Below are 12,306 nucleotides of genomic sequence, written 5' to 3'. Positions count from 1 at the left end.
TGGTCAGTGGCATGATGTATAAGCGATACAGCCAACACCGGTGTAACTTGGTCGTCAGTGGCATGATGTAAACGATACAGCCAACACCGGTGTAACTTGGTGGTCAGTGGCATGATGTATAAGCGATACAGCCAAAACCAGTGTAACTTGGTCGTCAGTGGCATGATGTAAACGATACAGCCAACACCGGTGTAACTTGGTGGTCAGTGGCATGATGTATAAGCGATACAGCCAAAACCGGTGTAGCTTGGTGGTCAGTGGTATGATGTAAACGATACAGCCAAAACCAGTGTAACTTGGTGGTCAGTGGTATGATGTAAACGATACAGCCAAAACCGGTGTAACTTGGTGGTCAGTGGCATGATGTATAAGCGATACAGCCAACACCGGTGTAACTTGGTGGTCAGTGGTATGATGTAAACGATAGAGCCAAAACCGGTGTAGCTTGGTGGTCAGTGGCATGATGTATAAGCGATACAGCCAAAACCAGTGTAACTTGGTCGTCAGTGGCATGATGTATAAGCGATACAGCCAACACCGGTGTAGCTTGGTGGTCAGTGGCATGATGTAAACGATACAGCCAAAACCGGTGTAGCTTGGTGGTCAGTGGCATGATGTAAACGATACAGCCAAAACCGGTGTAGCTTGGTGGTCAGTGGCATGATGTATAAGCGATACAGCCAACACCGGTGTAACTTGGTGGTCAGTGGCATGATGTATAAGCGATACAGCCAACACCGGTGTAACTTGGTGGCCAGTGGCATGATGTATAAGCGATACAGCCAACACCGGTGTAGCTTGGTGGTCAGTGGCATAATGTATAAGCGATACAGCCAAAACCGGTGTAACTTGGTGGTCAGTGGCATGATGTAAACCATACAGCCAACACCGGTGTAGCTTGGTGGTCAGTGGCATGATGTAAACCATACAGCCAACACCGGTGTAGCTTGGTGGTCAGTGGCATGATGTAAACGATTGTTAAAGATTGATATGCATCTTTGCATCAGTTTATTATCAGTTATTGCATTCTCAGGAACTGTAGTTTCAATACAGTTTTAAATAAACAGTGCAGAAATAAACAGGGTATCATTGACAAGTTTTAAGATTTTATCAAACTGTTCTATAAACACATGTTTTCTATTTACTGGAAATATGTAATCCCGCTTCATAAAATTGCTTTCTACGTATAAGCTGTACCAGTTTGCGACGGACGACAACAAGCAGTCATCTGTAAGGAGAAGTACAAAAAAAAAAAAAAAACAAACAAAAAAACGCCCATCTGTACACAATGGTTGCAGTTCCTGGAACATTTACTATTCTAAATTGAGCTGTCCATATAATACACGGCTGACGGATGTTTTTACACAGCAATTCTCTCCCACATAGCGAACTCAGTGTTCATGCCTCAGTAGCTGAAGACATGTCATCTCCAACAAACTTTATGTAAGACTAAACAACAATGCGAAAGGAATAATTATATTCAGATTTTATTTCGATATGACAAATGGAACAAAACGGAGTGCTCAACGACAAGCCATGACGTAAGCATCAGGTAAAACAAGAAAACCATAGGTGAATTTTGGGATGACAACCGGCCATGTTTGTGAAGTCACAGGTGAAAGTTCAGGTAGATTGTCTCCATCCATAGTAACTGGGTGACCATTGAGATTAACAATGCTGGAAGTATATGCGAATATAGGTTAGAATTGTGGATATTCTCTGGATAAACACTCTGAAAACTAGACTGAATAACCATTAAAAAAAAAACACGAATAAACATCTACGACCAGAAAGCTGAGAAAAAATATAACCCTAACTACTTCGGGGCCTCCGTGGCTCAGTTGGTTAGCGCGCTAGCGCAGCGTAATGACCCAGGAGTCTCTCACCAATGCGGTCGCTGTGAGTTCAACTCCAGCTCATGCTGACTTTCTCTCCGGCCGTATGTGGGAAGGTCTGTCAGCTACCTGCGGATGGTCGTGGGTTTCCCCCGGGTTCTGCCCGGTTTCCGCCCACCATAATGCTGGCTGCCGTGGTATAAGTGAAATATTCTTGAGTACGGCGAAAAACACCAATCAAAAAAAAAAAAAAAAAACCCTAACTACTTCTTAAAGGACAACATATACATTTATAAAAAAAGAATTTCTCACAAATAACTATGATCAGTGGTTAACGCACGGCTGGAGTGGTTGTCATTTTACCAGATCAGCTTACCTGGTAGACATGGTGCCATTGCCACCGGCGGATAGACTGAAGAGCTCGTAACTGTGACTGGTAAATGATGGTATTGTTAACTCTACGTCAGAGCTGTAGATATTTAGGAAGTAGAAGGCCACGCCTCCAGGGTGATTTAGGCTGAAAGACAAAAAACACTCCTTTTTAAGCCTGATAATGGCAGCTAGTTAAATTAAGAATAAATGAAAGAGAATTCTTTCAATATTGCTTTGGACATTAATATCCTGAACCGGTTTGACCGGGCAGAAAAGTAGTTATGTCAAAGTCCACAATATAGCAATTTTGTCGACAATGGTTGAAACGGCCACAAAGCCGTCTTTGCGCAATCTTGTAAACAAAATGCAGAAAACTGTCCAAAACGTGCAAACAATTGCCCTGATTTTATCCAAATTAGACGAAGCGGACCGAAATTTGAATTTATTCATCAGTATCTCGTCATGGAGAAAACATCTGTTAAATTTCAGATGAACATCTGTCAAAAAATACGATGAACCGTTTGGAAAAAGAACTCCGTTACGGCCAGACAGGCGCAATCCTACAGTCACCCTGGTTCTGGTATGGGGAACAGTGTATGGTCACTACGACCCTGGCGATTGGTCCATTCATCAACCGACAAGATGCATCTGCAGCGGAAAACAATACGTCTTTTCACCAGAGCATTATAAAGATGAGCAGTGCTCCTCAATGTCCAAAAATTTTCTTCAGCAGACGTTATTCCATACATAGACTGTATACATAACTCACGAGCAATGGGCGTACATCCTGAAGAAGTGATTGCCCTCCGTGGATGTCACCTCCAGCACGCGCCTTCCCATCAGTCGTTTGAACAACAGTGTTAGCCAGTACTCCTGCATAAGGACAATTAAGACTGAAAACATAACTAAGTCTGGGCAGAGTATAATATGGCAAGTTTGAGTCTAAATGAAATCCTTTGAAACGCGCGTTTTAATCAATGATGAAGACTGATACAATACAAAGGACAATGAGTGCCAGTATACCAAATTCTTATTAATAGTCTAATGTCTTTTGAATACCCACATTCCGCGAACATTCTTTGTGAAATATGCAAAACATGTACTTACGGGTGTCGGAGTCTCATTTTCGTCGTAGAAACTTGGAAAACTTTGTCGGGCCAGCAAAGACACTCCGTGTGTGGCAGCCATGCCTATTTTGTCCAACCACCTGCATGAGTACATATTATTGTGCGATTTTATTTATATAACTCATATTTCATAACGTTGACGTGACATTGGTCGGTTAAAAAACTAAAATATACACATTATTATATATACTCTTAAATAACTTTGAACATGAATTCTTTTTAACACTATTCCATTTGTTTCAGTTTGTTTAAAGTGAACGTTCAAAAAAACGGCCAATATTTTCTGATGCTATATCATCGAGGTACTGACATTCTTACATAAAACCTGCTATGTATCCAGTGGTGTTAGGAGCAGATCTACTGTAGGCCAATCCTGTTTCTCCCAGCCACACAGTGTGAGTTCCCCTGGAGTATTTAGACACTGCATCTCTGGCTTTATTCAGAGTATCTGTGATACTGTCCAGAACAGTTGGGTTGATCATATCTTGGGGAGTGAGCGCGGGGCCAGACGAGTAATAGCTGCATAAAAATATCACACGTTCAAGGTGTGTAAGTGGCAGTAACACAGTAAAACAAATGGCAACAGCCATCAATGAAGACGATTCCTCGACTCACCGGATATCCTGTACAAACTAAAGTGTGTCCAAAAATTGTAGTTCGCTGAATGCTGGACAGCAACATAGGGATGAAAATAGTCCAAACTTAGTAGATGGCAATGTGCTTTATGAACATAGCTTTATTTACTTTATTTAAAAAAAAACTGAATTACGAAAAAAAATTCCCATATGTGCAAATGCTGAATACTGAATACTTGCTGTAATTTTTCAGTCATATGGCGACGAGGATTCATTAGGTGTGTGTACATATATTGTGTCTTCTTGTGGCAGGGAGAGCCACTGAAGTATCATGCTAAAGACACCCGACATGACACCCCACCCAGTCACATTATAATGATACCGCGCCAACGAGTCCTGTTTCCTTGTTCTAACGTCTCATTGCTGAGCGCCAAGCGAGGCAGCTAGAAGTAACATTTTAAAAATCTTTGGTATGGCCCGTTCCGGGTATGACACCGGGTCTACTTCGAGGCGGGAATACTTACTGGTGAATAGAAAACACGTCTACGGAAGTGGAGCCAGTGGAGAGAAACCTGAGTGATAAAAACACGTGTATACAATACAGCACAGAAGAAAAGGGTTACATCAACTGGAATGCTGACTGACTGCATTGAGTTGCCAAGAGGGGCAAATATACATTTGTTTGTTGTTCAAATAACCTTTCATGACCATTAGCACTCTCCTGACGACTTTATCACCACAAATTTAAGACTTGTTTGTTTGTTTGATTGGGATTTAATGCATGTCGCAATATCACGACAGCGTCTTTATAGACAGCACGAAGTTAAAGTGCTGCCTCACGACGCCCCACCCAGCCACATTATACAGGGTTGCTGATTACCAGTGTTAAGGTATTCGGTATGATTCGATTCGGAATTGAACACAAACTTATGACAAGCAAGCAAAAGACTAAAACTGTAGATGGAAACGATACAGAGACGAAAACGCGAGACTCATTACTCATGTGTATAACTTATTCCTTCAAGATTCACGTAATGGAACCAACTTGGCTGCGTAGTCCGCGGTGAAGGCGTGCGTGACAGATGGACCAATCAGTCTTCTCGTATTAAACGGTGGCATGGTGTTCATCAGTGCTCTGAGATGAACGTAATCTCTACCTATCTGTGCCGGGTCGACGTGCTTTGTGAACTGGTACAGGTTGGGCTCTAAAAAGTATTGAGTGTTCCATACTGTTAACAAAAACGCACCCATTCTACAATCTTCTCTGGAATCGTAGAATAATAAGCAATTGAAACTAATGTAAGCAACGACGAAGTGGAGGTAATCTATGTGGAAAAGCGCCCTGATGAGGATGAGTGAGGATTGGGCCTTTTCGAGTCATGGCTTTATCCTGATTGGTTAAATTAAGTTTTAAACCAGAAGTCTATATACCATTTTTATTGAAAAAAAGTTCAGTTTTACAACATGAAATCTGGGACAAAGGATAAATCAAATAAAAAGATAAACTTTAAGATTCTAAGAGCACATCTGCTGCAAACAAACTAAAATAGCACTCAAGCGTTCTGCAGGAAAAGTAAAGTGCGTAGTTTGTTACCATTGCCTAGTTCCAGATCAATGACCTGGCCCGTGGACGCCGCGTATTCTAACAGCATAACGGCATTGCTAGAATTCCACTGGCTGTTGTTTCTGTACAGTAAGTTGAGATCATAACTCATCTCCCACCCAGCGCTCTTAGCGAAACTGTATATGGCATCAAAATCTTGTTCTGCAAGAAAGAAAGAAACAGGTTATTATACTTCATAACTCCCAAGGAACCTAAGGAAGATTGATTTAGCTATTTGTACTCCCCTAAAACCTACTTTCTGTTTTCCGTATTTACTATTTTAAATGTTGTCTTCTCAACTTGAGGCCTAGCTAGAAACTTCCCAAGATATCAATAAACATCGCTGAATATTGTTTCTACCTAATTCTGCTTAGTGGTGCTAGGTGGCGTGTAATTTGCTACTATTTACATGAACAGTTAGAACGAAACCCTGACTGACAAGAGGCAGTATCTCACCGGTTACGGGTGACCATTTTCCAGCTATCACATTATCGCCGCTGCTCTGGTCTGACTCTCTATGCTGTACGTCTCAATTATATACTATCAAGACACCGGGACACGTGACAAATCGTACATACTTTCCATTGTACTTTCCTTAAGGGCGTATATGCTGTTGTTTTTAATAAAACAATGACTCTGAAAAAGAACTGGGCATGATCTTAGTAGACTACATAGAAAATTAACAATAATATGAATGGCGTTCTTTTAGCTGTGATAATGGAGCTTGCACAGACGCTACCTGTCATGACGTTGAACCCTCGTGACGGAGATCTGAAGACGATGGTGTCGGCTGATGTCCCGCCAACCCGAAAGACAGCTGGAGCCAATCCACGTGCAACATTCCGGAGCTTGGGAGAGCTGAAAATGTACGGGGACAAATGGTGCCAGAACAATACGATCAGATCAAAATGTGAAGATGCATGCATGCAGAAAAATAATGTACAGAAATAAAATACGCATTAATATCTATCGGTTCGTGTTAACAATGCCAAAGAAAGGAATAAAATGCATAAATATATGACAAAAACTGACCTGGCATTAAATCCTCGAAGGTGAACCGTGATAAAATACGTGTCCAATGTAAAGCTTAAGAACTTCTGATCGACAAGGAAGATGGAGGAGTCCGTATTAATGGAAACAGATACAGTGCCTTGGAGTTGAGGGTCACGTGATAACGCTAACCCACGAAACATTCGGCCGGCAAGAGTAAGAACAACAATCAAACAAATCCTGAAGTACATGGCTCTGGCACGCTCGAAAATAGACAGCGCTAACAAACTATTATCTACCACACTGTATATGATGTACCTATTAATAGCAACGCGTAGAATATACTTTTACCTTGGCCCAAGATATGTGTTATCTTTCTCTATCAAAGTCAGATCTGAATGTTACCTTTTGAATGCAAGCTGATTAGAAAAATGGATATAAAATCTCTTCCACGGATAATTTCACAGGAGTAACTATGTTCACTCCGGCAACTGGATACTGGATTTCATAGCCGTTGTTTTCTGCTGGCAATGATGCGGCTTGCAGCCCAGATGGAATGGGCATAATTAGGGATCCCGTTCTTCTCGAACGGGATCCCTATTGTAATCGTTCTGTTTTTTCTTATTAGCAAGGAAACTTTTACACCGTTTAACATAAAAGTCCCAAATTTTGCTCATATATTCTGGCGGTGAATATCTCGGGACAAATTCTCCATTTTTTTGCTATGTCACGTGGTTCGGCCGCCATATTGAATTTTGTGTAAAACCTTTAAAAATCGTCTTCTCAAGAACCACTCAACCGATCGTTTTCAAATTTGACATGCAGCTAGAAGGTCACGAGTTCTTACAAGTTTGCAAAAATGGTTCACTTCCGGTCAAAACTCTGGAAGCTCGCCATTGGTCGAAATTGTGACGTCACAAAATGTTCTGAAATGTCAATTGTTCTCAACGTATTCTGATGTATCTTGAGCTGCTGATTCCGAATCTGCTTGTATTTTTTTGCATATATGTGTAACTTTTGAGATATAAGCAAAAAACTTTAAAAAATTACGTAATTTCAATGACCTGTAACTTGAGAACTATGGGAGTTAGAAATGTGCAACCTACACAATTTTGGAGCCCAAGACATGCTCTCTCGAGCATTCGTCAACAGATTTGAGCTCCGATCAATAGTTTTCTCGCTAGAAGCGTTTAAATGACAACACCGTTTTTTGTTTAGAAAAAGATGGCATTCAGCTATACAGTACTCTACTAGATGGCGCAGAGATCTAACTACAACAGCAAACGACGTGCACATGTAAAAGTTAGCTTTGTTTTGCGCAGACCTTGTCCTCTTTAGTATACGTTAAACAGGCCAGGGTGATTGACAGATATGGACATGTGCCGTGGTCCAAATGTTGACTTTCTAACAATGGCCGAGCTATCAGTAGAGCAGTGAGTCTGTGCATGGCAGGTCGTGGATTGAGACGTGAAAGTACGAACTTGCTGTTACACTGGTCGTGTTTATGCGTTATTTCTTACAAAAAACGGGCTAAGTCTGCCAAGGAATGACCGTTTTTCACTGGGCATAGCGTAGCATCATAAAGCTCGCCGATCTATTCGCGGGAATGCAAATGACCGGCCGACTGCCTCAGTGACAAACGGTGTAAGGTCGCATGGACACTTTGAAAGCCGTGTATGTGGTTATGTGTTGATTTTCGACCAATAACTTATGCTCTCATTTGAAAGATAAAGAAAATGTGTATATAGTCTTGAAGTGAGAATTGCGACTGCCTTGGGGACTACGTGAGAGATACAAAAGTGTGGATGGTAGAGGAGATGCTTGCGAAATTTTCTCCCGCTTGACCTAATTACACAAGGACGATGGTGTCGGCTGATGTCCCGCTAACCGTCTCCCTGCTGTGTGGAGTGACGTAGATGTGTCTGGGGCAGTCGAATGGCCAAGATCATTGACGTCGGGAAATGGACATCAGGCAGATCGCGCCGGGTTTGGTTTTTCTTTGTTCTTCTTTCTTTCTGTTCTCTTACCGCTGACGTCTGTCAGTCATGTCAGAGTTCGATCCCTGCTTAGCCAATTTGGCAGGCGATGAAAATGTTGTCAATTTCAAGATTTTAAGTAGGCTGGCTGCTAGGCGTAGTTCGATGTTCTGATGACGAATTTGGTGGTTTTTCCTTTCTCCGACGCACGGTTTTGTCGCCAGTTGTCATGAAGATGCTAACAAGTGCAATTTTCGCCCATGTTTGGAGGTCACGTAACACAAAACTGCAGCAGCTGTGGAGCTGAAAATGACTGAGTGCAAAGGGCCATATGTGTACTGTAGGCGTGCGTATATATATATATATATATATATATATATATATATATATATATATATATATAAAACACGTATTACGTTGTCATGTATAACATTATTACGCAAGCACAATACATATCAACATGTGGTCCCAAATACCCACCAAACAAACATTATTTTTAAGTGTCTGTTTCTCTGTAAAGACAAATTTATCATATTTGCAACTAACTTTTCCAAATCTTTCATCTGATGCAAAGTTTATGTTTTCTCCTATCTTTTAGGTGTATTCAAAACTTTGAAAAGAATGCTATCGTCAAAGTATTTTGATAAAGCATGTCCTATTTACCCAATGTCTTTGATGTGGTTTTATGGTTTCAAACTGATTACTAGAATGGATCTGCGAACAGCAGATCCTAGGCCAGGATCCCGGATTGGTTCGATGACGTTTTCATGTCCTGTGGATGTTGACACAGATCAAAGATTTTCAGCACACACAGTGTACGTATTTAACGCTTTGCACTCGGTGATTATCAGCTTTACGGCTGTTACGGTTTTCTCGCAACAGACCTCCAAATATGGTGAAAAACTGCGCTTTTTCACGTTTTCATCGCCATTTGCGACAAAACTATACGTCGCCAGTAAGAAATAAGTCCAGATCATGATCAGGACGTCAAACTGCGTCGGGTAGCATGCTTACAATGTTCGTGCCTTCATCCTAGTCGCAAATGCATTTAAAATGCATCATATAACATGGGGACGTCAAAGTGCCAAATACGGCAAATCGGCCTTTGGACAATATTTGAAGCCCTGCAACTCCCACATTTATTGACAAACTTCAATGATTTTACGCACGCCTACAGTACACATATGGCCCTTCGCACTATATATATATATATTGCTCTAGAATTTGGTCTTTTCGGCTAACAAATGTGTCCAACCTGGATTTTGGTCACGTTTATATTTTTAATATATTCATAAATATTATCATAATTCAGATTAAATATTTATGTTTGGATATAAACAACAACTGTACATTCAAATAAACCTATTACTCATGCATCAGATTTTAGTTTAGAACATTATGATGCGAAGACGATAGTTACGAAGAGGAGATCCCAAATATCCACCATACAAAAATAATTTCGAAAAAAATATTAAAAATCATATTTGCAAAGAAGTTTTCACACCCTTTCATCTGATTTTTGCATCATTTTTATGTTCTCTTCTCCTTTAATTGTTGGAGAGCATGAAATGCAATGACAATGTGAAGGTCTTATCGTTTTCTCCGCCCCTGAACGTGATGGAACCACTTTGTCGATACACTGTACACGGCAGCTGTGTTAAGCTTAATCTGATCAAATGCCACTCACATGTATTGATGTTGTAATGTATGGCAACAAAAGGTACTCTCTAATTGTTCGTGTAAACAAGATATAATTGTACCGAAAGTATTTGCCATTGATCAGCTGTCGTTGGTAAATATATTTTGACGTATTGCAGTTATGTATACGCCAATTCACCGATAGCATTACTTACACAGGTAATGCAATTCATTAGCTTGGATATGTGAAGTGTATATCCAATCCAAATTCCACCTGCTACAAATTTCCAGAATCCAGTTGCCTTGGAGACAATAAGTAGTCATCGGTTTTTGTATGTCAGTTGATATGTGGTCTTATTCATAAGTTTTTGTATGTCAGTTGATATGTGGTCTTATTCATACAGTTTTTGTGTGTTAGTTGATATGTGGTCTTATTCATAAAGTTTTTGTGTGTTAGTTGATATGTGGTCTTATTCATACAGTTTTTGTGTGTTAGTTGATATGTGGTCTTATTCATAAGTTTTTGTATGTCAGTTGATATGTGGTCTTATTCATACAGTTTTTGTGTGTTAGTTGATATGTGGTCTTATTCATAAGTTTTTGTATGTCAGTTGATATGTGGTCTTATTCATACAGTTTTTGTGTGTTAGTTGATATGTGGTCTTATTCATAAGTTTTTGTATGTCAGTTGATATGTGGTCTTATTCATAAGTTTTTGTGTGTCAGTTGATATGATATTCATACAGTTTTTGTATGTCAGTCTTATTCATGCATACAGTCTTATTCATACAGTTTTGTTGTGTCAGTTGATATGTGGTCTTATTCATACAGTTTTTGTGTGTTAGTTGATATGTGGTCTTATTCATAAGTTTTTGTGTGTCAGTTGATATGATATTCATACAGTTTTTGTATGTCAGTCTTATTCATGCATACAGTCTTATTCATACAGTTTTGTTGTGTCAGTTGATATGTGGTCTTATTCATAAAGTTTTTGTATGTCAGTTGATATGTGGTCTTATTCATAAAGTTTTTGTATGTCAGTTGATATGTGGTCTTATTCATACAGTTTTTGTGTGTTAGTTGATATGTGGTCTTATTCATACAGTTTTTGTATGTCAGTTGATATGTGGTCTTATTCATACAGTTTTTGTATGTTAGTTGATATGTGGTCTTATTCATACAGTTTTTGTGTGTCAGTTGATATGATATTCATACAGTTTTTGTATGTCAGTCTTATTCATGCATACAGTCTTATTCATACAGTTTTGTTGTGTCAGTTGATATGTGGTCTTATTCATAAAGTTTTTGTGTGTTAGTTGATATGTGGTCTTATTCACAAAGTTCATTGGAGGTTACTTACCTTTAACCATTATGACTTTGTCAAGAAAGTTGTCGTAAGTACAGCGGTAAGCCCCAAATAAATAAATCAATAAATAAATAAGTAAATAAATATTGTTTGAAAGTAAATAAGATAATCCAATTTATACCTAAGAGTGCTTTGGCCATTTCTCTAATTGTAGGTCAGTGACTTCGAATAAAATCAATACTTTTTTCTCCATTCTTTTCTTGAGGTGATCTGCAAAGTTAAATGCACTACACTATTTTATTGAGGAAATTTTTATTCTGTATAAATTTATGATATTATTATGAGTTTTAAAAGCACTGGTTAATAACAGAATTTATTCAGTATTTATTAGACGGTGTTTTCCTTACAGTCAGTATGTATTAACGAGGGTATGACTTCGTGCGTTCCGGTACACTGGCAAAATCCTAAAAGCATCGGGGTTTTAATGACATAAAGCCATCTGGAAAAACAACCTGAGTTTATAGGATGACAGGATTACTGTTATTTGGATGTCACATGAACATTTTAAGTGATTTCGTGTCACAAGTTGCGGGCGAGTGGGGGTGCGGGGAGCGACAATGATGAATAAGTGTAGTTAGTGTTGTCCTGGATCAGAACTGTTCTGCATGACAAAACTTCTGCTCGGTGTGAATATGTTAGAGAATATCCACCATGTCGTGATCACCCTATGTTGTCTAACACTCGCACAGACCGATCACCACACACGGGACGTAATTAACGTTTTCTTTGACACTTCTTCGCGCGGTCATTTGGTAGACAAGGATTTCCTCAGTTTCTCCCAAGATGGTTCCATATTTGTGAGCCACTGGCATGATTTTAACACA

General features: G+C 39.6%; 1 protein-coding gene across 1 annotated transcript; it reads right to left on the bottom strand.

Annotated features, from left to right (window-relative positions):
- Positions 1-1,487: 1,487 nt before the first annotated feature.
- LOC135469290 (heparanase-like) lies at positions 1,488-6,633 on the bottom strand. Its single transcript, XM_064747906.1, has 10 exons — positions 6,545-6,633; positions 6,252-6,370; positions 5,504-5,674; positions 4,955-5,114; positions 4,434-4,481; positions 3,653-3,853; positions 3,315-3,414; positions 2,977-3,080; positions 2,212-2,352; positions 1,488-1,677 (listed from the first exon to the last, which is right to left on the bottom strand). The coding sequence occupies exons 2-10, from the start codon at positions 6,256-6,258 to the stop codon at positions 1,524-1,526; spliced, it is 1,086 nt and encodes a 361-aa protein (XP_064603976.1). The 5' UTR covers positions 6,259-6,370; positions 6,545-6,633; the 3' UTR covers positions 1,488-1,523.
- Between the last annotated feature and the right edge of the window lie 5,673 nt (positions 6,634-12,306).

The sequence above is a fragment of the Liolophura sinensis genome, chromosome 6 (assembly GCF_032854445.1).
Source record: "Liolophura sinensis isolate JHLJ2023 chromosome 6, CUHK_Ljap_v2, whole genome shotgun sequence".
In the NCBI taxonomy this organism is placed as follows: Eukaryota; Metazoa; Mollusca; class Polyplacophora; order Chitonida; family Chitonidae; genus Liolophura; species Liolophura sinensis.
Note: the sequence above shows the minus strand (reverse complement) of the source record. Positions and strands in the feature narration are given on the sequence as shown.